Consider the following 16,084-nt stretch of genomic DNA (forward strand, 5'->3'; position numbering starts at 1 on the left):
ATTGTATAAGCACAACTGAATCAATCTAAGCTGGGGAAATAAAAGGGAAGGAACTTCTGGGCTCAGGGCCTGAGCACTGGAGTGAGAATTCCCTCCTTTTTCCCCAGGTCTTCAGTGGCAGGAAGAGTCCTGGACTGGACTCCCCAATTCTCATTCTCCTCGCTGACAATCCAGCACTCCCCAGTTCTAAAAATTCAAGGTTAATTTTTCTCACTCTGACAAAGGGAGAAAGAGCTGAAAAAATCAGTGTAAGTGCAGAGCTGTCATCAATGACAGGAAAAGCCTTAGAGAGCTGTTGTTCTTAGGGCCAAGATTAAGCTCCTTGTTCCCTAAGCAAATTCACTTCATGGTTTGACTTTCCTGAGCGCTCCTGCAGCCATTTCCCTGCAGCACTCCCAGGAGCATTCCCACCTCCAGCCTTCCCGGCCAGGCAGGCAGGAATGAGAGCCCTGGGGGCTGCTCAGCCCCTGGGGCAAGGGAAGCAAACTCTGCCTGGGGAGCAGGGTCCTCACTGCCAGTCCAGATTTACATCCAAACATCCCAGCGGGAATCCAGAGCTGCATCTCGGGATTTCAGGTGAGAATAAAGAAAGCTGTTACATTCAGACCATTATTGTTCATGCTGCTTTGTGAATTTATTTCTTTAAATTTTCCACTTGTGCTCCTGCCAAGAGAGATCTATTAGACAGAAAGCAGCAAGAGTAAATCTTTATCATTTTGTTTCAAACTATAAAATAATTTACATCACATATTTTACTTACTTTTGTCTTTTTTGTTTGTTTTTTTTTTGAAACCACAAACATTCCAGCATCACACTGTAGGAATAAGAATAACAATAGAAAGCATAACCTTTTGCATAGTATTAAATGAACAGACAGAGTAAGTTCTTTATTTACAATTATTGTCTAGATAAAAAAATTCATAAAAACAGATGAATGAACATATATTAATAACCCCTAGTGGGATGGATTGCCAATGTACCACTGTATTGTTGTCCACAAATCTCATGCTGCTAAGTACAGTACGTAGAGAGCGAGCATTTATATATTGCAGGGAATTTTAACAAACTGATCATTTTGGTTTTTGATCCATTGTTCCCATCACAGAGAGGTCAAGCAATAAAAGAAAGGAATTGTGATGCACGACTTGTAGTTGAAAGGTCATAGCTATTCTGCTTTAAAAAAAAAAAAAGTCTATCATTTATCATATACATAAAGCACAGTCTCTGCTCACAAAAGCCCAAGTTTTCTATGCATCTCAGTTTATATATGTTTTACTATATATACACAGAATGCAGTGTTCGTTTTCTTAACAGTTTTCAAGTCTGCAAATGGTACCTTAGGGAGGGGTACTCCTACAGGAAAAAATTCAAAAATTAAAAAAAAAAATAATGGAACCGAGAAAAAACATGAAGAGTGTTGGAAAACAAAAAGGCAAACAGTCAGTGTGTTAAGATGCTGAAAAGAAACTGTTCCAGTATTAATAGCTTCTGTAGATGTTCAAGTCCAAAGCTAGAGGCTTCCCTGTAAAGAGATACCACTTTTGTCTTCTGGCCAGAGATGCCCAGAGGCCCAGGGAGCCAATCCGTGGTGAACAGGGCAGTCCCCAGTCACAGAGCACCTTCCTGCCTGGCGCCCATCCCTGGCTGCTGGAGCAGCTGCCCCGGGCACCCTGCCTGGCCCTGGGGCTGAGGATGAGCCACAGCCAGCAGAGCTCCCAGCCCCGAGTCCGGCAGCCGGCACGGGGAGCTGCTCAGAGCTTTACCTGGCTGAGAGTCCTGATGCACCCTGAACACACCGGGGTCAGTCTGCAGTTTGGCCATGAGTCTAAGCTTGGTTTGGAGAGTTCTGGCTTGGTTAAGCTGCTGTGACTGCAGAGATGCACCACTGTATGGAGCCAACTTTAGGACAACCAGAAAAACACCTTAACAACTCAAGGGATCGAGATGGTTGGAGGGTGTTTTGTTCCAACACGCCTGGCATTATCGATTGTGTAATTCCAAATGTCTTTTGCACTGTACAGCTATGGAAAAAATCATATGCTGAAAAGTCTCCAAGCAAACTTTATATTAAATACAAAAATTATTTATGAAAAATCTGTGATCCACAAAGTGCTTAGCATTCAAGTGGTTGACATAGCAATTGTATAAGCTCATAATTTTTATGTTTCTAGGGCTGTTACCATCTTGAAAAATGTTTTTCGCCTTCCATACTGCAGGTTTTCAAAGCAGCTTTCTTGGGAGAAAGCTGAAGGTAAAATAATGTATTACTGTGTTACTGCAGGAACGCAAGCTTGATTTTAAAAAAACCACACAAATCACATCTCAATACACAATTAATAAAGATTCGTTCAGTCCTAATAGTGCAGAAATTATATTTTTCTTTAAAAAAAAAAAATCAAAGCAACAACCTACAGTGATTTCATCCAAAATGCCAACAGCCCATACCTTGCAAATAATAAGGAAATAAATGCCTAAAGTACTAATTGAAAAGGATTAACACAGTATATCACAAGATTTTAACATTTCTTTTATCTCCATATAGACAAACCAAATATAACTTATTTTAAATTATAAACTCATTTAATGTCTCTCTAAAAATAGTTTCTGAAGCCATTGCTGTATGTCTGAAGAATGAAATAGCCTCCATTATTGTATGTTGCACCAAAACAAGTTCAAGCAGATCATCAGAGGGAAGGAAGGAAAAAAAAGGAGAGAACCTGATCATTTTGATTTTTATTTGAAACAAAGGAAGCCTGGTTTACCTCCCTGTATATAGGATCACAATGCTACATCCAATGTGTTATATTTTGGCTTCTTTTGTTATTTACTAGCAGTATCTACATTATTAACAAAAAAAAAAAGACAAAAAAAAAAAAAAAACCCAAAAAGGAAATCAGGCAGAAATCAGAGCACGGTTGTAATAAAATATCCAGGGTGCGAGAGTACAGACATTTTCAATGAGCTGAGCTGAGCCATTTTTATACTACTTCGGCAGGAAGTGCTTTCTTAACCCTACAAATAGTTAAGGATATTATCTACAGGTTTGTAAACAAATTACATTCTTCTTTAGGACATAAATAAGTTAAAATAGTCAGAGCAATTTGAGCAGAAACAAGGCAACATGCCAACAAAGAAACTTTATATATATATAACTATATATATATAGATAGATATATACATATATATAATTAATTATCTATATACTTATATGTATATATCTCTATATATAGTCTCATAAATGTTTAAGTTCCTCTGTCCAACTGGTGCAAATCTACTGTGCAAGTTAAGCTTTGCAACTTCAAAAAAGTTATTTAAATTAATCTATACAATTGAGTCCATGCCACACAAGCATTTCAAAAACTCACAGACCAGTGAATTGGATAAATAGCCTCAGAAAGAAGTCCTCTGCAGTTCCTGCTTAAGGAGGAAAAAAAAAAACAAAAAAAAAAACAAAAAAAGAAAAACAAAAAACAAAAAAGGAAATAAAAACAAACAAAAAGAGAGAAAGAAGGGCCAGCAGTGTACAGTACATTCATGCAGGAGGATTTTTTTTTTGTTTTTGTTTTTCTGAAAGGGAACGGGGGGTATGTAAATCAGCCATTCATTCTTTCCCCAAAACCATTGTGATCAACAATTCATTCACTTGTCTCAGAGTGAATAAGAGTTCAAACAGCTTTTCAGCCAGCAATGTTTTTAATATATATATTTATATATCTCGGTTGCTGTGGGGTTTCTTATTTTATTTTACTTTAACTTTTTATATTTCTTTGTTTTTTCTTTTTGCAGTGACCTTTTCAGCTAAAGTGATGTCTCCAGGCTATGTATTGGGCTTCCTGGACTAGAAGAGGTAGCTGATTTACTTGTATCAGTTGTAAGATTGATTCCACTGTCGATAGCACTGTTGTTCTTGTTCAGCGAGGACGGTGGACTCGAGTTTTTCTTGAGAGCAGGGTCTTCTTCTAGGTCTGTGTCATCAATGAGTGGGATGTGGGGCTGGGAATCTTCTATCCTAAATTCAGGATGAGTCATAAAGTTGTGAATAGAGGTTCTAGATTCTGGTTTTTCTAAACCTTCATAGAGAGAGCTACGGAATGCCTTCACGACGCGGATCTGGGGGGAGAAAAGGAAAGGGCTGTCAGAGGGCAGCGCCCCAGGGCACAGCGGGGCAGAGAACACTTGGTGAAAAATGTAGCACATGGTTAGGGCAGTGCAGGCAGCTGGAGTCCAAAGTCTCTGGATGTTATATGCATAAACGAGTGGCTCAGTTATGTGCATTTTGAATGTCTGTACCAACTGCAATATTAAAATAAACCAAGGTTTAAAGCCATCAAAGAACTGATGGGGAGGAGTGGTTAAAGAAAGCCAAGGTCCACTCGTGTGGTACATCCCTAGTAAAAGACAAGCCATGTTAATTGTAATGCAAATGTCAAACCATGCATGTTGATAGTTTTTTGGGGTTTTTTTTGCAGTGAGTAAGTAGAAAGGCTTTTTTAAATTAAAAAGTCTCTTTTATATTATTGTTAAAAAAACCATTACACATAACATATCACACTTCACAAACAGAAAAGCACGGAACACGGACACGGTTGGATGGGTACGTATGAGACACACACAGGAGCCAAGTGTGAAAACTAGAATATCAATGTTTTAAAGCAAAATCTAAATGGATGCAGCCAAGAGCACAAAAAGCCAAGCAGACAAAGTACTAAGCGCAATCATGCTACCACAGGGGGAAAAAAAAATAAAAATCACAGTTACCACATGAACAGAGATAACTTGCACACAACAACTACACTTGGAAGCCTGGATAATGTGAACATAGTATCGTTGAACCAACTTTTATTTGTCCTTCATGCAGATGTGAGGTAAACACTCGAGTATAGACCCACTGTTCTAGCCATTCAGCTTGTTAATAAATAGAAGAACATGAAGTAAAATAATGGATTGGTTGTTGGGTTGAATTGAGTCCCATTGTTAACAGCGAGCTGTTTGGATTTGGTGTCTCAGTCGTGCAGTTAAATGCTGAAAGCCACACAATTTATGCCATATATGCAGTCTTTAAAGCAGGTCAGTGACCTGTGCCAGGGGCCACCTAATGCCAGAAACCACCTGGCAATAAGAAGAGAGGTGAAAATCAACTCAAGACTCAGCCCAGCGATTCTCAGGGATGGTGCCCAATAGGAAAGGGGAGGAGCAGATTGAGGAGTGGGGACATTACATCCTCTATGGGTGGGCAAAGGGAAGGATGCTCTCTAGTTCCAGGGACCTACCAGTTCTCAAAAGAAGTGAAGGGTTGTGCTGAGTTACTGTTGAAAAAAACAGAACTTTTTGGAAGGGGGTGGAGGGGCAGAGAGGAAAAAACAGAATGGCAAAACGTGATCTGTTGGCAAATGTTTCATGACTAAGTATGAGTTCTATCCCTCTACTTCCATGTAGTCCATGAGCAAACCTTGAGCATTTCTCAGGGGGGAGAATAAAACACAGGCAGAGGCAGAAAAGGTGCAAGCAGGTACTGTGAAAGCTTCTCCACACACATTTGAAATGGTTTGGTGGTTGGCATGTGGATCTTTTTACATGTAAATATGCTGCACATTGTTGGTTGGCCTGATACAGCACTGCTTTGGAAAGCTTTAATTCCTCTTTTCCTTGGCAGACTGCACTTCAGTAACGGCACAGGGCCACAGGGTTCCAGCTGTAGGGTCCAGCTGATCCCATGCTTGGAGCTGGCCAAGTTGTACAGAATTTCAGCACATTTGAGGTGGAGGCTGACTTGGTTTGGGTTTTTTTCTCTTTGATCTTGGTCCTTGTTTATGATCTCTAAATTTGGATATTCACCGTCTTTTAAAAATCTTAACAGCTAAAATCCTTGCCACGTTCAGATCATTGGGTCAGCCCAAATACTCTCCCTTCCCTTCACAGGTACATTTGGTAACAGCAGGGCACAGTACAAAAAGTAGTTCATGTGACTGTTTATGCTCCAGGTAAGAGGATTGGAGTGGCACAGAACGGCTCAGCCAGACCTTGAGGTGTGAGAATGTTTTAGGTTGGCAGAGGTGCAAGACGGAAGATTGTCTTGCACGAAAAAATATCAACAAATAAATTTTAAATCAGTTTCACCCACTGCAATCACAGAGTGTACCTAAGAGAGCTCCTGGAATTAAAAACCAGGGGTTTGTGAGAGCTGAATCTGAGCTCTGTGAGGGCTCTGTAGAGTCAACAGAGTGGGGTAAGGAATTCATCTGCATTGCTAAAAACAGAAAAGGTGGCAAATCCCTTCACTATCTATGCCCTCCTAGCTTGTCTTTTCAAGTGCACAGTAATTAGTTTAAATGATGAAAACAATTGTATGACTGTTGAGACAGCCTTAAAACCACGTCCCATATTGGCCTATTTAAATGAAGAAACTTTTTTGTACCCTGGGTACTTTATAGTATGGGCTGATGAGGTGACATTTCTGCAAACCTCCCCGTTATTTCTGCTTTCTAAACACAAATACCAGTCACCTCTTCAGCTGCAGCTGCATGCTGGAGCTTATCAACTAACAAGATAATTCTATTTTCTTGGAAACAGCCAATTTCTATGACACAGACTTAGGTTCTATTTGCCAGCTGGATTTTTTATAGTGAAGGTAAATTTTTACTTAAATAAAAGAGTTTGATATTATCCTGAACAGATCCAGCAGAATCCAAAGAAAGGAAAGCTTTTCTTCATCACACAAACTGTATTTAACTCTCCATGATTTAGCAAGGGAGGAACTGATGTCAATTTGTAAGTTCCATATCCCACAGTAGGGAAAGAATCTGTATTGCTTTAATACCAACATTTGGCATCTCATTTGGATTTCATTCCAAGCTCCTTGTCAAATTCCAGCTATGTTTCCATGATCTGGATTTGGGGCTCTGCAGTGGCTCTGGAATTAATTCATTAATGAGCCATTGCAGGGGAGCAATAATGACTTTTAGCTGCATGGACTGAAGGTAGAACTGCAGCTTCTCACTTTGGGTGAAGGTGTGTGGCAAAATCTTTGGCCTGGTCTGTTTGGGTCTTGAAAGAACATTGAGATGTTTCTGGAATGGCTTCTCCTTGTTCACACTGGTTTGTAGTGGAAATATTAGCTGAGAACTGCTTCAGCTCTGCTGACACCTAAGGTAGGTAGGTCACCCTCTGAAGGCAATGGTAATGGAAGAGCCAAACTGGGCAAGTCCCTCAAGCTGACAATAAATCAAATTAGATTTCTAAAGAGTTCTCTTCACAAGGGAGCTGTAGGAACCCATAACTTCACTTAAAATCTCTCTACAGAGATGTGTATTAGTTTTCCATTGATTTTTCACTTTAGAAGAAACTCCCTCCTTAACTTAAAATTTTGCATACTGAACTTGGCATCCAGAAGAAAACACTTATTTTTTTAATGTCACATATCATTCAGTGACAGAATTTCTGCACTGCAATAAAATTCAAAATCTCCTTCAAGGCCTGTCCCCCAATGGATCAAATTATTGCTTGCAGGGACAAAACTTAGTGGAAACAAAGGCAGAGGGTTTGTTGCATGTAAAGGTGGCATTTTTGTTTCCCTACTGTAATACTACAATATTTAATCTACCTATTATAGCTGATACAACTCCCAGATTTAAAAATATTATTTACCCAGAGTTACGTGGCCCAACAGCAACAAATTCTTTTAATACATGCTTAAATTCAAGGTTTGAGGTAATATCTGTGTAAAAACATTCTGGGGCTCTGCTGAAACCAAGCCCAGCCAGGTTTTTTTGAAGATAAAATCAAGCAGATGAACTTGGGATGTTGTTATGGCTGTAAAAGCATGGAAAAGCAGGGACATCCGTGATGGATAGAACCTGGGAAGTGTTGGTTTAGTATGAACTATGTAAGTTCATGTAATGGTGTTTCTTTATGAGACTGACAATGCCAAGGGAAGACAAACAGTGAGATACAGCTCCCTTTTCTCACAGTAATGGAGACAACAGAAAAAAAATGAACTGCTTTTAACAAAAGACTGCGGGGACAACACTTCAGGACATTTTTGACATTGCTATAAGTTTCCACTTCTTTCTTCTCTGGAGCTGTAACAGAAAAAAACTCTTCAGCTTCATCCCACCTTGGAAGTCAGATTTATTATACTGCATCAGGCAAGAAAAAAACAAAAACAACAACAAAAAAAAAAGAAATTGAATTTTAGATACTACAATTTTTTTTTTTCCCATCAGAAGAAAAAGGTGATATTCAGAATGTCAGTCCTAAGTACAACCATCTAGGCAAAATCTCCAAAGCCTGGTAAGCACCAAGAGCTGTGTTCTGGTTGGTAGTGTGTGGGCTTATACTCGAATGTTTACCTGGCTTCATCTAAGCCAAGTATCTGGAGTTTGGTTCACATTCATTTCAGGCTCAAGGTTAAAGACTCACAACCTCTTTTTATTTCACTCTCTCCTGCTGAACCCTTTTGTCCAATGTTCTCTAGCCCTCTGGGAAAACAAACACATTTAATATTCAGACAGTAGAGAGTAGGGCACTGCAACAGCAAATAAATTCAATACTGAAAGGTCAGTAAGGTGATTAGTATAAAATTGTAAACAAGAGGTCAATTTTGCAAAGAGATGCCAACTCTTAGGTGTAACTGAGACTATTCTAGGTCAAGACTAAACTGTACAAAGGTAAAGGAGTTTGGTCAAGGACTATTGCATATGGAAAGCTTTGAAATAGAAAATATCTTCAGTATAATGTGATTTCTCTTTGAATCCTCCCAGTTTTAGGTGAGTAAAATCAGATTAGGTCTCCACAAGAGATGCTTCTTGAATTGGGGTCACCTGTAAATGTTGTGTCTCATATATTCTGGGGACTAGGATACAGAAGTTGAGCAAATTCAAACATAAAGTTAAAAAAACATGTATAAAAAATAGAAATTCTAGTTTTCTGCTTTAACGAGTGAAACAGATGTATAACGTAATGTGTGCTGCTCTCTTCCCACATAAAGATGCAGCAAATCCTGCAAGTGCTGCTCAAAATTCAAACCACAGGCAGCAAGGAAAGCAAAGCACCCACACAGGCCTGGTTCTCATTCCACAAAAGGGCTGAATTTCACAGTATTTTAGAGCAAAAGAGCAGAGCCCTGTGCAGGACTTCCACTTTTCCACAGCAGGATTGATTGCTGCAAAATTATGGAGTTGGACATTTTTGTATCAGTTTTAAATAAATCCCACAAGCCTTTAAAAGAACCTGTTTGTGCTTTAGGATCTAACCCTTCCTGCCATGGCACATCTCCACTTGAGGGCTTGGGTTTATATTTAGGCTCTAAATCTGCTTAATTATCCTTCAGGGAGGAGATCTGGGAGTTGATTTTGATTTTTTGCATATTCCAGGAGGGTTTTGTCAGACCTTGGTCACAGCAGTGGGAAGTCCTAGGCTTTAGTATGGAACCCCAGTCTCTGGTTCAATGGTGCAACTTTAGAAACATAATTTTAGCTGTGGGTTTGATTTAAGTTCTGCTTGTTCCATTTCCTCCTGTGATGGTTAAACCTTCCTCTACAGAAATTGCCCACTGCTCTTGATCTGTGATCTGAATGTAGATCGATACTGAGCAGCAATCTTTGCCTCAACATTTATTAAAATAGATGATTTCTTTAAAAGAAATTAGTTCCCGTTTTTCTTCATGAAAAATTTCATACAAACAAGACTTTACCTCAAGTTTTAACTCTGAATTCTGAATTATTTCCTTCATAGAAAATTAAATAAGTAAGAAAAATAAAAGCTCTTCATACACAACAGCTTGCAAACAGTTAAATGGACCCTTTAAGATGATCTCTTGGGAAATGGGCTGTCAGAGCCACTGAAGCTGAGCTTGCTGAGTGCCTCACACAATTTGCAGATGCTCGTGGCCTCATGCCACAGCAAAGCCCTGGGTGACACCTCCACCTGTCCATGGCAGTTCCTGCCCTCGTGCCACCCCCAGCAAATGCTGAATGTTCTGCACAGGACACATTCTTGGCACACCTCAGAAACTGCAACCATTCTTTAATTAAAAGGGGAATGGGAAGGGTTTTATTGCCCAGCAAGTGAAGCCGCAGTTCTGGAGGCTGTGGCCCCTCCAAGGAAGGCAGAGCACAAATCCAGCTTTAAGGGTGCTGTGCTCTGCTCTTGCAGGAAGACACTTCTTAAAAACCAACCAACCAATCAACCAGACAGAAAAATAAGCCAAAAAAACCTTCTGAGATCTGTATGATGGACAAATACCTCTGAGAGCATTTTGTTGTTGATTGGTGAGGCTTTAACTGCTGCTGTAAAATCTGGAGTTGTGACTCTGTTTTCTCCTGTCCCACCATACAAGTGGGTCATTTCAGGCTGCTGTTGCTGGGGTTCAGGTAGTAAAAAGTTTCAAGTGATTGCTTTAAATATTCACTTCTAGAAACCTCTGATAAGACAGTCCTCACCAGAAGCAAGAAAAATAAACTCTGGGAGGTCTCTTTGGCTGGGGTTTGGTTTGGTTTGTTTGTTGTTCCCCCAGTGCTCCCTAAACTTAAAAAGTAGAATATTTTTTGAAAGAAAGGAGAGATTTTTTTTGCAGGGACCTGTAGTTCCTGACTGATTCCACTTGGGAAGAGTATGAGCTCCATATGACAATGAGAGGAAGAGCAAGTACAAAGGAATATTAATTGTGTGTCTTTCTTGGAAAATCTGCAACTGTGCTCTTTTGCAGGGGTTACCTATTGCTAACACAAACATCTGAGGAATATACTGTGTGGGATAAAGACTTGTTTACTTTGTGTACAGTTAGATATTCTCACCCTCTACCTAACTAAAAAATCTAGTGGTGAAAGCTTTAATTACATACTCAATTTTCAGCACAAGATAATTTTGGGTGTTACTAATTCTGAGTTTCAAAAGGAAAAAAAGGCAAATAAAACATAGAAAGAAATGCATATAAAACAGAAATCCACCAAAGGCTGTAGCTGAAACCACCCTTAACTCTGTAGTGGGAGAGCTATCAAATGATGGAAGTTTGTGGGTGTTAATCTGTGCCTGAGAAGATCTGAGACCACTTTGCTTAACTTCACCATATTTTCATTTTCAGTAGCTTAAAGGTTTGCATATTAAACAGGTGCACATATTTAGTGTGCATTTAAATGGATTTAATAATTTGATCGAATTATTGAAAATGCCAAGTTTTAATTTGCAGAAATTTTTGCTCTATTTAAAGCTGCAATGTCTTTCAAAAGAGAAAAGAGACTCACAGACTTCCCTGTTATCCATTAATGGTGACATCAAGAAATTTGTCATTTGCTATTACAAATAACACCCTGGTGGCTCACTAGGGAGACTTTAGTATTGTATTAAATATTCCCTTTTACAAACTGCTTTTAATTAAGGGATTCCACAACTCTGAATGGGCCATATTTGTAAATAGCTGCTAATTACAGGTAATAACTTGCTGACCTGTTTCACAGACCACTCTAGGGGTGGATGCATTCCACAGGCAGATTTCTCTTTAAGCAAGCACTAAGCTTTGAATCAAAAAAGAATTTGCCTAAAAATACTAGAAAAACATTCAATTTAAAAAAAAAATCCAAAATTTTACTATAAACCTGCAGGAGACATCTTACAGATTGGTAAGATGTCACAATGAACTTTATATTAAAAATTAGTAACACAATTAGTAAAGAGCTTCATAAATGCTCTGTTAAATTATACTGACATATCAATACAGCACTATGTGATTCCTATTTTTTAATTAAGTATTTATTGATACCAGACCCTCTCCACTTTGGGCACCCTGAAATATCCCAGTTGTTGCAACATCCTGAGCAAGTTTCAAGAACTAAACCCTGTTTCCTTCCTATACTCTCAAGGTTTTCCTTTGATAGTCCCCATAATACATTTACATATATTTTTAGCAGTCCTGAAGACAGGGAAAGGCTTCAAAATCAGAAGTACAATGATGCCATTATTCTCTTCCACCCCACAGGAAGAAGAAAATGGGGTTTGAGCTGTTCTGAGCAGCTGAGAGGAAAGCAGCCAGTCCTGTGTGCCCACACACATTTTAAGCACAGAGCTGGGGAGCAGCCCTAGGTGAGCATTTTGCAACTGGGATTTCCTTAAAAAATACCAATTCACAAAACCATCCCCCATTTCTATGAAATTTGGATTAGCAAAGGTTTTCCAGGTTCTTGAATATGAGCAACCCACTGTAAATACCCCATTTAAAAATAAAAACCATGGGGGTTTTACTTGATGGGTTTTTTTCACTGCCATTCATAAATTTGTGTCTTTGTATTAATAAATCAAAACTTTCCTTAAGTGTTATAATTTCTGATTTAATACCAGCAGACATTCTGCTGTGGTAATAAAACACCAACAGTCCAGAATAAGCATTTTAAAATCCCAATCTCTAATTGCCCTCTGCCGTGGAGATCCTTATCTCTGGGAAGTTTAACAAATCCATCACCTGGCTTTTATTTTAGTGAAGAAACTTGGCTATAACCACGAGGAGCTCTGGACACCTGTTTTATTTCTCCAAATGAAAGGTGACAAAGGCTGGAGCAGATTTTGCTTTCTCCTATTAATTAACTTCAGCCCATAAACGAGTGAGGCCCTTGTTAAGGTACAATAAAATCTAATTCTTGCTTTGCTGCAGTGGAGAGTAGAGAGGGAAGATAAATTGTCTATTTAAATTTTATTAGATCTTTCCTCCCAGAGTGCTGGCTGCAGCATGTTAAGGAAACATTTCCCACAGCACAATGAGCTGCTCCCATTTTCCTGCTTAAATGGAGAAATTCTATCCCAGGCAATCATTCCCTGGATGAAAAGCTGCTTTGGGATTTGGGGGTTTTGTGTCCTGCTCAGTGTGGAAATGAGAGAACCTGGGCTCAGGAACCTCCATGGCTTCACTTCCCCTGATCCTGCTCCTGCCCTGGAATAGTTGGGGCTGTAGGGGTGAAAGTTCTCAGGCCAAACTTCCCATGACAAAAATAGGAAAATATAGAAAAATCTCCAAGAAGCAACTGCCAAAGTTGGAACCTAAATAGCTTTAGCAAAAATGAAGTTTCTCTTTAAATCCAACAAACCTTCTGGTGCTGCCCTCTGCTCCTGCTTGAAAATGCTTTAAAAACCAACCAACCAATCAACCAGACATGAAAAAAGCAAAAATAGCCTTCAGAGATCTGTCTGATGGACAAATACTTCTGAGACTATTTGTGGTTGCTTGATAAGATTTTAATTGCTGCTATAAAAGTCACGTTTTTTAATGTTTGGCGTGCAAATACTGATGGGGTTTGCACTCAAACAGAATGGAAAGGTCAAGCTTCCTTTTTCTTGCAGGAGTTCTGGAATTTTATCCCCTTCTCTTGTCTGCCTTTTCTCTGTCTGCCTTCCCCTTCTCTGTTGGCCAGACAGATAAGAGCAGCTTCTTCTCTGTTTGGCCAACTACTAAAACTTGCATAAGGAATATACCCAATTATCTTCTGAAGTGTATGACAGGCTTGTAAACTGAGTTCTACACATTTAAATATTCTTTTAATGCTGTAATAAAAAATAGCTGCTCACAGTCCTGAATAAATAAAAATCTAGAAACAGAGTTAGGTCTTACTGAGCAACTGGAATTTTTCTGTTACTGAAGCAGCCCTTCCTTATCAGCTGCCTCAAAGACTTTTCATCCACTTCAGTACTTCTTCAGTAGAAATTTTGCAGTATTTCTTCAGCAGATATTTTGCATCTTAAACCAAACTGTGTCAGGATATTAGGATTCAGAAATCTGTTTCTTCTAAAAAATTTGTTACACTGATTTTGTTGTTTCAACGCTGTCCTTTAACTTGTCTAGGTCCCTCCTGCTTCAATGCTTTCCTGCCAGTGAATTTAGAGGTAATAAATCTACATCTAAATAAGACAGAGATAATAAATCTAAATAGGATAGAGATAAGAAATATAAAGCTAAATAAGACAGATATATCTGAAATTAAAAAAAAAAAATAGAATAAACTTAAAGAAATCTTTCATCTTTCATGTAAAGTTTAAGCCTGGCATCATAAACTAGATTTCCTGTTTCTTGTTCCTTCATTTCCATGTCTTTCCTGGGCTAGTTACAGAGTCTTCCTGGTGGAATGATCTGGTATCTGAAAAGCTCTAGAATCCTTAAAAGTCTGTATTTTAGAAGCAGTAGAAAATAAAACCTGAAAAAAGAAAACCTGACAGAGAACCCTCAAATAAAATTAAAATCTCCTCACACTGGGTAAAAAATGACCCTAAATTCCTGCCCTCACTGTGCGTTAGCAAAGAGCCAAAGAGAGAACAACTGCTGGGGAGCATCTACTGTACACAAAGTAATCATGTCACGGGGTTTGGAGCTGGCTCAGGTGGGAGCAGAGCCTGGGGAGGGGCAGAGGAGCTGAGTCTGAGGCGACTCTGGCTAAGTTGGCATCTCTGAGGGTCGGGTGCAGTAAGAATTCACACTCACGCCCAGCCGCAGCAGCAGAGGTGCTGGTAGGAGAGGAAAGAGCATTGGATAACGATACGTGACTAGGGCTAGAAATATTGGTTACATCCTGGGTCTGGCTTGTGACGGAGGACTGTCTCCTGAGAGCCCCCTGAAAGGAAGTGCCACTCTTGAAAGTATTGACTACTTCGATCTGTAACGGAGGAAAGAACGAGACAAGTTGCTTAAAGTATGGATACAGTTGCATAACTGACAGGAATAATCATGAAAAACAACAAATCAACCGTGCACGCGCTTCTACTCCCGTTGGAAACGAGGTGCCCCTTTCCAGGGTTTTTAGAAATGATTCAAATTTTCTGGCTGGATAAAATGAGGCAGCTCCGTAGGAGGCGGGGGAGCTGCATCACTTTAAACAAGTAGAAGATTTGAAATAACAGGTTTTTTAAAGTTTAAACCATTTTATTTAGAGGTAAATAAAATCAGCTGGAATACCTGATGTAACTAATCTCCACTCTTTTTTTCCTACTGAGATTCAAATTATGCTGTTATGTCTTCCCAGGGGGAGAAAAATTCAGTCACTCAATTGGAATTTGGGGGATGGGGTCAGGGATGACACTCAACCAAAACAGAAAAATTTTAAAATTCAATATATTACTCTATTTTTCTACAAACCCAGGGTTGTCAGTACACTAGTTTGATAAAATAATTATTCCACTATTTTATCTGACTTTTTCTGTAATGAAAATTTGTAAGAATTTAGCATAGTGATAAAGAATGTTGGGGTTTTGTAACTGGAGATTTAAAAGTATTAATATTTTATCTTTATACAGAGCACTTAAAAGCACACAGAAAATGATGTGGAACTGGATTGACTACTGCAGCAAAAACATCACAATTTTCCACTTATTTTCATATGCCTGCTGTATTCCCCGTTTGACAGACCCAGACTGAGCACCTTCCTTTTACTCCCCACCACAGAGGATGAGTTAAAAACAGAGCTGAGTATTTGAAGGCATCCTTTGGCACCAGTATAAACCCATTAAAAACAGGCTCTGGGTACAGAGGGAAAGCCAGGAGTAAATCCCACAAATCCCTACACCCCAAAATGTCCTCTGGGCTGCATGGGTGCAACCACAACTGCAGAACATCCACGGGAGGAATTCAAACAACTACTTGTGTGAAGTAACCCACTGTTACCAGACCACACAAGCCACATCTCTGGAGATTCCCAGCCTAGAAAGGGGTAAATTGGTGGCATTTTTATCAATTTAAACAGCACAAATCTTGGTGCAAACCCTCCTAAATTTTCCAAGTGGGAAGCACTAGAATGAATTTATGATTTTCTGTTGTGGTCAGATTTAGGAGTAAACCAATTTGTAGGGCTGCATCTTTAATAATATGGATGTTTTCCCTCCCTTAATCTTGTCTTTGGCCATCATTGTTCATTTTCCTGCATGTTTTTATGGGAATAATCAACCACAGCCAGCTGGAAAAGGGATCCCAGGTTACTGTTGTGCAATTATCACAGTGAATTTTCCTCCACAAGGCCCAGGTTTGTTCTGTCTGAGCCCTGATACCATTTCTCTTTGCACTCCCAGGACTGGGCAGTGTTCAGCAGTCCCCACAACGTTGGAGAGCTTTGTTTTTGGC

At 39.3% G+C, this 16,084-nt stretch overlaps 1 protein-coding gene across 15 annotated transcripts in view; it reads right to left on the reverse strand.

The window, feature by feature from the left end:
- Positions 1 to 2,385: 2,385 nt before the first annotated feature.
- Positions 2,386 to 16,084, reverse strand: part of ATP2B2 (ATPase plasma membrane Ca2+ transporting 2) — a 391,446-nt gene continuing 377,747 nt past the window's right edge. For 10 of the 15 annotated variants that reach the window (XM_064432232.1, XM_064432231.1, XM_064432239.1 and 7 more), the window contains one exon: positions 2,386 to 4,110. In XM_064432232.1, the coding sequence (XP_064288302.1) occupies positions 3,799 to 4,110 (312 nt within the window). In that variant the 3' untranslated portion in view covers positions 2,386 to 3,798. Of the gene's footprint in view, positions 4,111 to 8,421; positions 8,478 to 14,455; positions 14,628 to 16,084 lie in introns of all 15 variants that reach the window. The other 5 variants (XM_064432240.1, XM_064432243.1, XM_064432244.1 and 2 more) reach the window with 3 other exon arrangements.

This window comes from Passer domesticus, chromosome 9 (genome assembly GCF_036417665.1).
Source record: "Passer domesticus isolate bPasDom1 chromosome 9, bPasDom1.hap1, whole genome shotgun sequence".
Classification (NCBI taxonomy): Eukaryota; Metazoa; Chordata; class Aves; order Passeriformes; family Passeridae; genus Passer; species Passer domesticus.